At 32.0% G+C, this 14656-nt stretch overlaps 1 protein-coding gene and 1 long non-coding RNA gene across 2 annotated transcripts in view; one reads left to right on the plus strand and one right to left on the minus strand.

Moving 5' to 3' along the window:
- LOC129222831 (peptidyl-prolyl cis-trans isomerase-like 3) overlaps window positions 1–4635 on the plus strand; it is a 33861-nt gene extending 29226 nt beyond the window's left edge. The window contains exon 6 of the mRNA XM_054857383.1: window positions 4279–4635. Coding sequence (XP_054713358.1) covers window positions 4279–4405 — 127 coding nt within the window. The 3' untranslated portion in view covers window positions 4406–4635. The remainder of the gene's footprint in view (window positions 1–4278) is intronic.
- The window catches only part of LOC129222833 (uncharacterized), a 39180-nt gene that overhangs the window by 15015 nt on the left and 9509 nt on the right, over window positions 1–14656 (minus strand). The gene's annotated exons all lie outside the window — the stretch shown is intronic.

Here is a 14656-nt window from a genome sequence, read left to right on the forward strand (position 1 = left end):
TCGATGGTTCTTCTTAAAACATAATTGGAACTCGGTACTCGGCCGAGTACTCGGTCAAACTGCTACCCTACGTCTCTAGTCTTATTTGTGTCATTCAAAAAAAAAAGGAAATTTTAAGTTGCTCAAAAAAAAATCTTAATTTGTCGAATGATGTTCTGAATTTTATCGAATGATAAAATACAAGCATGAGCACAAACATGTATCTAAACATCATTAATTTTAAAAAAATCATAATAATAATAATTTTATTGTGCAGTCTCTAAATTTACCGAATCGCCAGAAAATTGTCGACAATGAACATTTTTGGTAGGTTAGTCACAGTGACCTGGACCTCCCATTGGGATGCCACAGCTTCAACAAGTGTTTTGAAACAATTAAGATTAAAATGGCAACAATTGAAGCCCTGTGTCTGTACATTGGTGCTTGGATTCGTAGTCGGTGAGGTAATGATGCGTAGGTTTAGAGGAAAATTCTAAACCGGTTAAACGATATAGGATGTACACTGGTTTTTACAATACATGGCCCAGCCCTAGCGGCCACTCCCTTAAACCTTTAATCCCCTTTTATTCAATTTTTTTTAAATAATAAGATTTAATTCACTTTTTTTTACTGTTTGAGACATATATAAATTGAGCGGGAAGAATCACTAAAAATCTAAAACTGAATACAACTTTTTCTTACCGTGGAATATTAGAAATAACAGATTGTGTGTATACGGAAGTCGTTTTTCAGCTCTTTTGATAATTAGACAGGTATATTGATAAATTTGATAGGCAATCAACAATATTGTACACACAAGAAATAATCATAATAAAACAAAATTAATTAATAATTAATATACAATCAACAATTCATTAATTAAAAATAGATAATTTTAACTAAATTTTACCTCAATCAATTCTTTTTCACACGTATTTTAATAAAAAGTTATCAAAAAAGTCTTCGGCTTGAAAGTTTTAAGCAGGTCTTTTATTAAACTTTATGTTAAACTGATTTTTGGATGATAATCAATAATAAAAGGAATTCAAACCATTCCTTTTGTCAATTTAATACGACAGTAAGTTTCTATTTTGTCATGCCAAAATGGGAGCTTTTATAATTTAGCTACAGAAAGATTAATCATGATCTCAAATTTTTTTTTTATAAAGATAAACGCAAAAAAAAAAAAAAAAAGAAGCATCGAATACATTCTGGCAATGCATTTTGTACGAATCCCTTGTGAGACCCAGCCTGCTGAGTAAGATCAAAATCGCATAGTACTGTACGAATCGCTAAGAGATATAGTACTAAAGAAAATTTTTAATGGTCAACTGTTTTTGAATATAAGTTTAGTGAAGTGCTACTGACTTCCGGAACTAAATAATAAACTGATATTCGCGGGGAAGATGAAAGATTAATACACATAATACTTATTTAACTAACAAGAGCAAAGAGCTGAAAATACACTTCCGTAAACAAACAATCAACATGGCGATGGCGTGGCTTTTGGCTGTTGCCATTTTTTCGTGAACAAGCATCGTCGAAACCTCCCGCCTTTTACATTGTGCGCATGCGCAGTATCTGATTGCATGGTGAACAAAGTATCAATTTTTAAAAAGCATGAAAAACTTATAATATTATGTCTTTTGTGCTCAAATGATGAATGTTTTTCGTTTTTCAAAAATTCTGTGAGGATCCACAGAAGTTTGTCAGCAAAAAGTCGTTCAAGTCTCTTTTAATATTGATTTTCTTTGACCTGGGTGTATCCGGGGGGGGGGGGGGGATCATTGCGCCATTAAAATTTTCAGAAGGGATTCTTTCAACATTTTTTTCGCTTCTTTGGGGGATCTCGCTTTTTCGGAAGTTCAGTAGTCGAGTTTTATAGGCTGACGAGAACAATGTAAGTTATACTAGGAGGAAAGAAAACAGCAAAAATCACTCTCACGTTCGTTTTCGAAAGCCGAGGGGGGGGGGCTAATGACGGGCCTGCTGTTTTGTTTGTCAGTAGAAAATTATAAAGTCTTTCGAAAATGGTTGAATTCACTTCTCAAGTACTATTTTTTAGAACGTTGAATTGCAATCATCATAGATTTAAAAAACCATGGGCGCCCATATGAGGGGGAATGGGGGGCTCAAGCCCCCCCTTCTCCTTTAGAAAGTAGAACTTTTTTGCTTTTAGTACTCTTTTCTTTACAAAAATGTAAAAACATTTCTTCTCCAGCCGTTAATGAATAAGTTATTAAAAATGTCAAATTTTAATTACTCTAATCAACTGAAAACGCGGTTCCCATGTGGAAAATATCTTGCAAAACCACAATGAAAATATCTGAGTCCCCTCCCCCTTCTTCAAATTTTGCATATGGGCGCCCATGTAAAAAGCTGTACATTACTAGAACTTTCCCTGCATAAAACCTGCTTTTAATTCTCCTTCGAAAAACCTGTACTGATGTCAGTAGGAAATTTTCTAAGTTCAAATTATTCTCCAGTGACTGCATCTACCTGTCAAATCCCTGTGTTGTTTTATGCAAAGTTAAATTACCCTCCTAAAACCTGTTTATTACCTGCATTGTCCCTGCATTAAACCTGTATCCAAGTTTTCCCTTTGAAAAACCTGCATTAACCTTCCTAAAACCTGTAGTTCAATGCAGGTTTTATGCTGACATTTTTTCCTGGGATGTTTCATTGTATAAATTAAATTTATTTTTGAAAGCATGCCAACATTTAACACATACCTCTCAGGTTATTCTTCCTGTGTTTGGGTTTCAATCCTTTTGCCTCTTGTAAATATTTTAATATTTTTGACTATCAGATGTTACATGTAATATATCAGACCCTTTGACCTTAGCCCTGGCTTAGGGGTAATACTTTACTGCTAAAGCAGACGCTAGTTTGCTATATGCTACCTTAGATTAGCTTATTTTGGTTTTATTTTAATAATAGTTATTTTAATTTTGTTTTACATACTTATTTAATTTTTGCAAGCTTGATTTTATTAATCTCTGGATTATCTATTGTTACTGATATTTTAATATTACATTATTTGTATTTAAAATGCCGTATTTTAAGTTGAATTTATATCAGTCATGATCTTAAATGCCTACTAAAATACTTCAGTAAGATTTTCTATGTTACTAACTGGTGCTGCTTGATATGTTGGGCAACATTCAAAGACTTTATGTTAACACATAATTAATCCTCGCCACAATTCAAAAACTCTAATATTTTAAAGTTTTGTATATGTTTGCAACTAGCACAGATTTTCACACAGAGAGCGGTATAAAGCCTGTTTAGTTGCTGGCAAAGGCTTTAAACTTCCTTAATGTGGATTCTGCATCTGTAAAAGATGAGTGGAGAGTACTACTGCCAATTGGTAATTTTTTATCCTTCTATTAATGGTCATCATGAAAAAGTCATGTTTCAAGATATTTTATTGTGTGGTTGTGTCACAAGCTGTATTTTTTGAGTTAGCAAATTTAAAAAAAAATTATTGGGGAAAATCAACTTCACGGATTCAAAATGTTGAACATGTCAGGATTCAACTTATATGTTGCTCTGAGAAGACTACTTAGGCGACTATTTTTTACATTTCAGGCTACTGAAACAACTATTTTCAAGCAAAATTTTGGTGAGAGCCCTATTTAGTGAACTTAATGGTGCTCCCAGTTGGATCTTTCAACAAAACAATGCACAGATACATACTTCTTACTGTACAGAAAAATGGCTCTACTCAGCTCCGATTGCAATCCGATAGAGAACTTCTAGGGATTGTCTTGCTTGACTTCTACAAGAAGGGGAGACTGTATTATTCAATGTAAAAGCTCAAATTAGAGATTTAGAAAACCTAGGGCACATTCACTCCCAAAACCTTCCATAATCTTGTGTTATTAATTGGAAATCACATGTTCCATCTCCTCATGGGCAATGGACATACCACAGACTACTAAAGAATTGATCTGATTCGTGAAATTTAAATATTTTATTAGTTTATCCTTAATGAGTTGTCTAAATTTGGCATTTGAAGTAGTAATATAGTTTTGATGCAATAAAAAGATCAGACCATTCTGGTGTATATGTTTCATTTTATTAAAATATTTATCCTGTGCTCTAACATTTAGATCACACTGTACATTTCCTCCTATGCTAAATAATCCTTCATTTTATTCATTACTTCACATATTATTTGAGTTTACTCAATACTGTGTAATGTTTAAACTATAATTATTTCCCATTACTGTATAATTTATGTGTGTGCATTAACTATGTATGTTAATAATATTTTGATTTTTTTTCTTTTTTAAGAGTAATAGATGGTCTTGAGACTCTGGATGAATTAGAAAAACTACCTGTCAATCCAAAGACATTTCGTCCTTTGACAGACACCAGGCTAAATTCAATTACAATTCATGCGAATCCATTTGCAAAATAAAGTGCTATTCTTTTTACGAATATGAATGTTTTATTTTAAAAGATTAAAGCATTACTTATTTTCAAAAGCAAGTTGTTTTATCTTTCATGAAAATGTATGACACTTTAAAAATCTATTTGGTAAAATTGTAAACTTATACAAGCTTAATTGATTTAATGTGCCCTTCATAAGTTAGAAATTCTGTATAAAAAATTTTAAGTATTTCAATTGTATTCATATTGTGTATTATAAATTCTGTTAGCCAATTAGAAAAAGTCTACTATTATTAAAAGTGAAATGTTATTAAATGAAGTATAAATTACTTTATAAAATATCCACTTTATTTGGGCTTCAATGTTAGAGCACAGGATAAAGACAATTCAGATTTGTCCAGGAGGAGAAGGGGGGACATGGGCGGATTTATGGGGGGCAGAGGGGGGCAATGCCCCCCCCCCCAGTTTTGGGAAGACTATGTAATAACAACACATCTTCCAAAAATTAAAAAGAAAAGTTATTTTTTCTTTTTTCAATAGTTCAGAAGGGCATGGGTGGGTTTATCGGGGGGGGGGCATAGGGGCAGTGTTCCTTCAGTTTTGGAACGACTTTATGTAGTAGTAACAACGCATATTCCAAAATCTTAAAATAAAAAAATCATGACTTTTTCTTTTTTGAACAGTTCGATGAAAATGAAGAGAAAAGCGAATGTTGTTTTCTGATGGGAGAAAAGAAATGGGGAGGGGGGGGGGGAACAAACATTGAATACAAATAATACAGCTGTCACTAGGGTGCTGAAAATGTGTCTAAATTCACTATTTTGAACTTAAAACCATTTGGGCAAGTATATGAATGAAAATATAGGCTAAACGAGCTATACATTAAGCTACAATACTTATAATAATTGACGATTATTTTAACAAATTAGAACCTAAAGCAAAGGGGAAAAACTCCTCCCCCCCCCCCATTCGCGCTAACAGAACGATCTACTCGTTATGATTTGTGTCCACATTTAAAGTATTATTTGTGCATAATATTTATGCAGACCCCGAAGAGTTCCTATTTTTCCTACTTTTTCCTACTTTTTAGAGCTCTCTCCTTATTTTCCTACTTTTTCCTTTTTTTTCCTACTTTTTCTTTCTTTAGTATAGCACTTCTAATTGTGCATTGATTCTTATTTTTACAATGCCGCGCCGATAATTTTCTGCATGTTTTGATTTTGAAAAGTAAAAGGAACAAGCGGATCCTTAGCTTTTCATTGAATGACTAGACTATAGTAATTTCTGGAAGGAACGCCGCGGCGTTTGTGTGTTTAAAAATTTATTTTCGTCAGTGACTTTTTTTGCTGTTGCGGCGTTTATGATCGACTTTTCTTTTTATCGCCCTGACTTCAGTCCTACTGTATTAACGAAACTAAAAAAAATAGATACTGGCACATTCTGATGCAATTATATATTATTTACCCATCAATCAGAAGCTTTAATTACAGTAAACGGCCGACTGTTCAAAAAATGCGGGAAAAACCGAATTTCCTATTAGCCAATTTTTTGTATGATTACAAGTGAAATGGAGCTCTATTTAAACAGAAAGGCAATGTAAAACCTTAAAAGGACATAAGGAAGCAAAAACTGAAAAACTTGTATACTGTACATATTTTATTGATGTTAGTACAACATAAAAGCGACATCTAACAGAAATTCGCAAAAATGGACCACTTCAAAAATAATCGCGGAAACTTTTTTCGTACATAAATATGATTATTGTTCATTCTAAATCGTAAACATGATTATAAAATTTATAAAATTTCATTTTCTTTCCTTGCAAAGAGTGTATTTGCAAAAAAAAAAAAAAAAAATCAATAAAATAAATAAAGCGGCAAAACCTGGATGGGCAAAACGTTCCCGGTTTTTGGAGAAAAATCGGAAATCAATTTAAATGCAATATTTCGTTTTTATTTCTTCTCATTTTCAAAAGTTGGGGGATAGAGCTACAAATTAATATGTATTTTTTTTCTTTTTAATGGGTATTTTCTACTCTAATATATCATCAATATCGAGGAGTTGCTCATCATTTTTATGTGCTGTGTTTCTGGCAATGCGACATTTCTGAGCATTTAAAATTTTTTTGACAGACTCTTAACTTTTCGGGGTGCGGCAATTATACCGATGCGGCGTATCTACTGTAAGTTATTGTACTTATTGCGCCTGATCAAAGGGAGGGGGGAGAAAGAGATATATGCAGGCATTTGATGCCAAGTGCTCCCCCCCCCCTCTCAATTTCGTGAACAATTTCCGAATGAATATTTTTGTTGTATGGTGAAGATTGAGATAAACTATTTGCCTTCCCTTTTATGTACATAGAAACATTAGTAACTGATCTTTGTCTTTGATAAAAATGTTATGTTTACCATGCATGGATGTTTCCTTTTATATTCGTGCCAAAAAATTTCGGAACAAGAAGGAGGTAAAAATCATCAAACCATTAAAACAATATTCGTTTTTATTGCTTGCTTAAAATTAGAACTGACTCATCACTTTGATTCCCTCCCCCGACCCCCCCCCCCCCCCCCGAGGTGGCTAGCGAAGGATGTATACTGAATGCAAATTTTATCTGCAAACAAAAAAAAAAACGCACAAACATGTATAGCTAAGCATTAATTTTCCAAAGCCAGGGAGGGGAGAAATTAACCCCCATAAATGACGTGCCTGAAACAAAAATGTATGTTGAATGCTAAAAATACATAACATAGTACGAACCCTTTAGTTGACTTATTTCGTTATTTAGTTTAATTATTTTGTTATAAATTTTATGCCCCATATTTAAGAACACATTTATTTTAGTTCTGTATTTTCAGTCGTTTTCCTTTTTTTTTTCAAATTCAAACATCTGCCTCTGATTATGCAAGAATGCATGTCAACTGCTGGTTATTTTTGACTAAAACTAATTTAATATTTGCTTTGCTTTTGTATCATAGTTTATGATAACAGGAGCTGAAAGTGATAGTATTTTTAAATGATAAATGGATGCTCTTGAAGGAATGTTTTCGTTTTTGACAAAACAAATCTGAAATAAAAATGGTTTTATTGAACCAAAATAGGAGTTTGATTATTATTATTTATTTATTTATTTATTTATTTATTTGTGATCGCTATATTGCATTTTATTCTTTCACACTTAAAAATTTTATTACTGTATTGGTGAAAGGTGTTTCTTTGTTTAGATTTTATTTTCATATTTTTGTAATTACTATCTTTGTTTCCACTAGTTTATTTTCCATACTAATGATTGTCAGTCGTCTTGACGTGTGTGTAGTCCTATCTCTTCCTATTTTTTCCTACTTTTCCTACTTTTGATTCCTTATTTCCTACTTTTTCCCCTCAAAAAACCACTTCGGGGTCTGAAAATAGGAGTTTTATTATTATTATTTATTTATTTATTTATTTATTTATTTGCGATCGCTATATTGCATTTTATTCTTTCACACTAAAAAATTTTATTACTGTATTGGTGAAAGGTGTTTCTTTGTTTAGATTTTATTTTCATATTTTTGTAATTACTATCTTTGTTTCCACTAGTTTATTTTCCATACTAATGATTTTCAGTCGTCTTGACGTGTGTGTAGTCCTATCTCTTCCTATTTTTTCCTACTTTTTTTAAGCGATTTTTTTCCTACTTTTCCTACTTTTTTAACTTTTAATTCCTTATTTCCTACTTTTTCCCCTCAAAAAACCACTTCGGGGTCTGATTTATGTTCTTAGTAGATTAATTGGCTTTTTGAAAAATTCTAAAAAACATAGTTTTTTTTTTTCCTTTCTCTCTCTCTCTCTCTTTAAAGAGAGAGAGAAAATAAATACTATCGCATACTGAATAAATTTCAGTTATCTGAGTGTTCTGATTAAATGAATCTTTTTACTTAGAGAGAGGGTACAATTTTACTTACTTTATAAATACTGTTTAAAAAGTAAGGTAAGTCATAATCGTCAAAGTGAGTCAGTCCATGTCATTATTGAAAACTATTGAAATAATTGAGTCATCAAAAGTTTTGGAAAAATTTGCTGAAATTTTATAAAAGTCTATAAAAACCTAACAAAGATTTGTAAAATTGTAGAAATCCTTTAACCGTAAAAACTGACGAATTTTCGTAAAAATTACAAAAAATCAAGCAAAAATCTGCACGTAAGAGTGAATTACAAACAGGGCCGAATTTGCCTATAAGATAAACAAACTATTGCTGAGGGCCCTTTCTTTGAAGTGGGGCCCTAACTCCCAAAAAAAATTCATGATTCGTTCCTTAAAAAATGGAAATTGCTTGAAAAAACTAATTTCATTTTTAAGTGCTTGAAAACCTTGAATATTTGGAAACGTGTGGCTACAAACCTTAAATTTTAAAAGAGGGGGAGGAATGCCAAAATATGTTAAATTCAGCTCCTTGCCACATCCTGTATTAAAAATGTAAAAATCACGGTTCTCACGTTTGTAACATATTATTTGAAATAAATTTTTGTGACTCACATGTTTCATATTTTGCTATTTATTCAATCCCGAATGCAGTATTTTGGAAAAAATTTTTGTATCGATTGCTTTTATCTTACTTCTTCTGCATATTGTCTATCTGTTGAGCACGGAAAAAAATACACACTACTTCTATTTCTTTTCGTTTTCTGCCCCACTTGCAACTGAAGAAAAGTTGTCATGAGAAAGGTATGGTTTCTTTTTTCTTTTAAATTTAAAATAGCTAGTTCTTACAATGTTAGAACAGGACTGTAAAAATTTACAATCAAGTACGAATATATCAGACTAGAAAGTACAAATGAAGTGCGTTAAATAATTTTATTTATTCTAGAGTAATTGAAAATAATTAGATAAGTCTTTGAAAATCCTAAGCAAAGTGGGCTCCAATTACTTCTACACCATATTGTTAATCTGTTTGGCCAGGAAAAAAAATGATGCACTACCTCTATTCCTTTCCGTTTTCTGCACTACTTATAATTAAAAAAAGTTTGTTGTAATGAGAAATCTATAGTTTACTTTTTCTTTCGAACTTAAAATGGCTGTTTCTTACAAAGTTTGAACAATGCTGTACAACTGTATAATCTAGTTATTAATTTCTATGTCTATCCAATTAACCTTTATAAGGCTTCAAAATGCGGAATTTTATATCCATTTTACAAAATTTCCTTCGGGGGAGAAACCCCGAAGGAGAAGCCCCGAACCGGCCCCCTAAAATTGGAGATATTCTATTTCCCTCTTAAAAGGTAGCCCTGCGTCACTCTCGATACCAGCTCCCTTTCTTAATGTCAATTCAAAAAGGACAGCATGAAAACACACATTAATGAAAACGACACACAAAAAAGTAAAGCATGGCGGAGGGATATCAAGTATATGTAAAGTAAACTCTTGAAAATTCAGAAGTCCAAAGAAACCGGATAAAACCTTCGAGTTATCGGAGGTTCCTTTCCAAGCCTTCTGAGGAACAATGTTAATTTTCTTTTTTCAGGAAGAGTGCATAATGGATAGGCTATAACAGTTATAGTTTTGATGATATTAATTATTAATACTATGAAAAAATATCCTTACAAAAAATAAATTTTATCAAGATACTTCAAAAGGGTAGGTTATTTTTGACTGCTTACATTTTTTTGTGGCAGCTGAAAACGTCATTAAGTTGGTATGTTGTAAGCCCAATTTCATTTCACTTGATTTCAGTTTGTATTGCTTTTAAACGTCTTTTGGTCCAAAAAGCAGATTATTTGAGTCATTTAGAAAATAATGGCTGCATTTTTCAATTTTGCCATAACTTTAAGCCTCTCAAAGATTTGCAAGCAATAAAATTTTAGGTCGTCAGTCACAGCAAAAAGTAGCCCAATTGGTTACTCCTCACATAATCTAGCAACATTGTTTGCATTAAGGAGCACTATTTTAAATAAATTATTCCCTTTGCACAAGCTGGTAAGCAAAGCAATGTGTGAAAGGAAAAAAAAAATTATTAATATTTTGACTGCATTTTAATGCATAAATTGGAAACGGAACTCTTCTATGAGGTAAAAGGATCGTTTACTCATCCTTCTGTTTTGTTGCAAAATAATCCAACAATAATCAGATAAATTGTAAATAACTAATAGTAATAACTTACTTGAAACTTCGGAGTGGAAATAAAAGATAGTATTTTTTGTTTCCTTTTTTTATGTAAGATACTCCTACTTTTTTTTTTTTTTTTTTTGAGTTTATATCCGAGAAAAATTTTATTATTTACGATACACGCCAAAGCAAACAGGTTCCCCTACGAAATACTAAATTTTCCCCGACAGAGGAGCAATTGCCCCCCTGCCCCTCTCTTGGAGCCACGTCTGAGTAAATTAGAACCCCTAAGGTACAGACCCCGAAGAGTTCCCATTTTTCCTACTTTTTAGAGCTCTCTCCTTATTTTCCTACTTTTTCCTTTTTTTTCCTACTTTTTCTTTCTTTAGTATAGCACTTCTAATTGTGCATTGATACTTATTTTTTCAATGCCGCACCGATAATTTTCTACATGTTTCAATTTTGAAAAGCAAAAGAAGCAAGCAGATCCTGAGCTTTTCATTGACTGACTACATTTAATTTCTAGAAGGAACGCCTGCGGCGGATTTTCGTAAGTGACTTTTTTGCGGTTGCGGCGTTTATGATCGACTTTTCTTTTTGTCGCCCCGACTTCAGTCCTATACTGTATTAACGAAAATAAAAAGAAATAGATACTGGCACATTCTGATGCAATTATGTATTATTTACCCTTCAATCAGAAGCTTTAATTAAAGTAAACGCCCGACTGTTCAAAAAATGCGGGAAAAACCGAATTTCCTATTCGCCAATTTTTTGTATGATTACAAGTGAAATAGAGCTCTATTTAAACAGAAAGGCAATGTAAAACCTTAAAAGGAACATAAGGAAGCAAAAAATGAAAAAATTGTACACTGTACATATTTTATTGATGTTAGTACAAAATAAAAGCGACAGTTAACACTAATTCGCAAAAACGGACCACTTCAAAAATAATCGCGGAAACTTTTTTCGTACATAAATATGATTATTATTCATTCTAAATCGTAAACATGATTATAAAAATTTATAAAATTTTATTTTCTTTCCTTGCAAAGACATTTTGCAGGCAAGAAGTCATTTATGCCAGGACAGTGGAAAAAATGGCAAGAACAGAATTAGAGAAAGTTGAATTGAGTTCTGTTAACAAAGATATAAGAATGAAATTTTTTAGCTATCAATTTTATTATTTATTACATTTATTTATAATTAGCAAAATTTGCGTTTAGTAACAACGTAATCCTTTTAAACCTCCAAAACAACATGTTGCAATATAATGCAGTAAAATTTTTCTATGAGCCTAATTCTTTTAAACATAAAATTTCAGATAAGTAAATTTTTTAAAAAATTAGGTTTGGCACATTTCTGCCAAAGGTAGAAAACAAAATTCTAAAAGTGTCCTGGCAAAACTATTTTTTGCCCATATTTGCCAAAGTGGCAAAACTAGATTTGCTTCATTTATGGGGATTGGATATAACGTGTTCAATATCATAGTAATTTTAACTGCATTCTAATAATTTTCATGTTTTTGTGCCTAAAATATTAAAATTTAATTTTCATATTTTTGTAATTAATATCTTTGTTCCTACCAGTTTATTTTTCATACTAATGATTGTCAGTCGTCTTGACGTGTGTGTTGTCCTATCTCTTCCTACTCTTTTAAGTGATTTTTTTCCTACTTTTTAAACTTTTGATTCCTTATTTCCTACTTTTTTCCCCTCAAAAAACCACTTCGGGGTCTGAAGGCAGAACTACATGCAGTATACCATCAGACACCCGATTATCACATCCAAAGACTGCAGTTTCTCTTATTAGAACTCCTCTGTCTGGACTAGCTGGAGGCAGATGTCATCTCATTGAAGCTGAGAGTGCCAAAAAAAAAAAAACTGGTAGATATAAAATGAATTTATCTCAACAGCGAATGTCCGCAGCATGGTACGGTTCGATTCGTAGCGGTAATTTACTGCTAAATACTCCTATCCCCATTTTATCCCTCGTAGTCGAAAATATTCTAAAATTGCGTTTTTGAAACTTTAATTTTGAAAAAATGCAGAGTTCCTGAACCCTATCCCGCTAATATCGTCGATGATCGCCCACAATTTCAGTTATAGAAGTTCAGTTTCTAAAACTTTCTGGGCTGCAGTTCCAACACCATTCCTTCCATTCAACTGAGCTGCATTTCTTCCTAAAGCAAAAAGAATTTCTTACACAAAATTTTTATTTTTTTCTTGTATAGGGTATAATGTGTGAGTTTATACCAACAGAGATTGAAAAGAAACATATTTTAGAACGAACTACTCCTGCGTAGGAAATCGCTGCTTTTTAACATTTATTTATTTATTTTTGAAATTTTCTCCCGTTACTCCCTTAACAAACGTAAAAGGAGGTTGTTGAGAATTCACATTCCATATAGTCGGTGGTCAGACTGTATTGATATACAAAGCTACTTATGTATGAATAATAATTAGATACACTTTATACATTAAGGTTTTACTTATACTTTAAGCTCTCGCATGATATTGCTTTTGCGTAGGATTAAAAAAAAGAAAAAACTTAATTTTCCTACACTAGAAACAGTGTTCAAATTTTTAGATCAAATATTTTTAATGCTGAAACATTAGCCTATTTACGCAGTGAAAACACTAAAGATTTGATGTCTGTTTTATTATCAGTACATTGGATGTATTGCACAAAAATTAAGTACATTCCACGCATTAAAATGGTATTCTTGAATGATCTTTGCTCAAACTTTATGGATGAATACGCTTAAATATTGGTAGAAGTAAATTATTACTTTTTATCAGTCGTTTAGAATAATATGTCGAAATTATATTCATAAACACTTCTGATTTCTATGCTTTTTAACTAATAGATAGTAAGATTAAATATTTTTGCATTTGTCCTTTAATTATAAAACTAATTTATTTTATTGCTCTTATTCAATCCACTTAAGTGTTAAATTATACGTAATAGTGTGATTACAACATTGCTATTAAATAGACATTTAAAAAAAATCTAGCTATAATCTAGTTTTATGTAATTAGTGATATTTATTTATGTTATTAGCTAAAAAAAAGTTTGCCAGAGAAATTACACATTTCAAAATGTTTCTGTTACACAAAAAATAAAATAAAATATTATCAGCATCACCAATTACGAGCACAGAATAAAAATATTGCACACTGATAACGCATGTCGATTAACAGAGCACATTCTTATAATAAAACTGAAACAAATGATTTAAAACTCTTTCAGCAGTTGGAAAGATGATTTTAATGACTATGCATTTCTTCAATACTGCAAAAGCAAATATAGCGTTAAAAGTCTCGATTAATAATAACAATGAAAAAACATTTTTTGAAATCTGAACCAAAACGATTTTGAGCAAAACTTGGAACATCATGAAATAGGAATGCACAGTAACTTATTAACACGCGCCAACGAGATATATAGACAGAGTATGCAAAAAAAAAAAAAAAAACTTTTAAGAAGTCATGGAATTCGAATGCCTCTCGTAACAGCTGCCTAAACATTATGCAACATTAGCTAGTCTGATGAAAATCATGTATTCTTTTACAAAATTAAAAATTCTCAAAAAGGTTGAGAAAAAGTTAGAGATAACGTAACGCGCAAATAGAAATATTTTATTCAGTTATACTGTATTTTATAGCATTAAACATAATTTAGTTAATAGTATTCCTAATACAATTCGCAACTCCAGAGCTCGAATACGCTACCTTGCGGTGATAAACAATACTAAAGAAAAAGGTAAAACATTCCATTCTACGTGTTTTCTTTGGGGTAAATTACAGGCTTCAAACTGTTTGTGGTTTAATGTAATTTCAGAAGAATAGCAAAGAAAGCTTCCCACAAACACGATGAAAAATTACTGTGATTCACTAAGCGTCAAAGCAAGTTGTAAGTTGTTTGTTTTACCCTTTTCATCCGCCATTAGACTGGCTGCAGCGCCCCCTATAGTTTATTGGAGTTGCGAATTGTTCTCATTTGACCGTTCTGATGTCCTATGATTTTATTTCTTCCCGCCTTCCTCTGCAGCACCACCGTCGATCAGCCCCTTCCGATGCTGCTCCTCTAGCTAAAACCGTCTCCAGGTTTGCGTCTACATCCTGCACACACCCGCATGCCTACACACGGTAGCATACATACACACACGCATGCCTACACACATGAATGCCTACACACTAG

Source organism: Uloborus diversus, chromosome 5 (genome assembly GCF_026930045.1).
Source record: "Uloborus diversus isolate 005 chromosome 5, Udiv.v.3.1, whole genome shotgun sequence".
NCBI classification, from domain to species: domain Eukaryota; kingdom Metazoa; phylum Arthropoda; class Arachnida; order Araneae; family Uloboridae; genus Uloborus; species Uloborus diversus.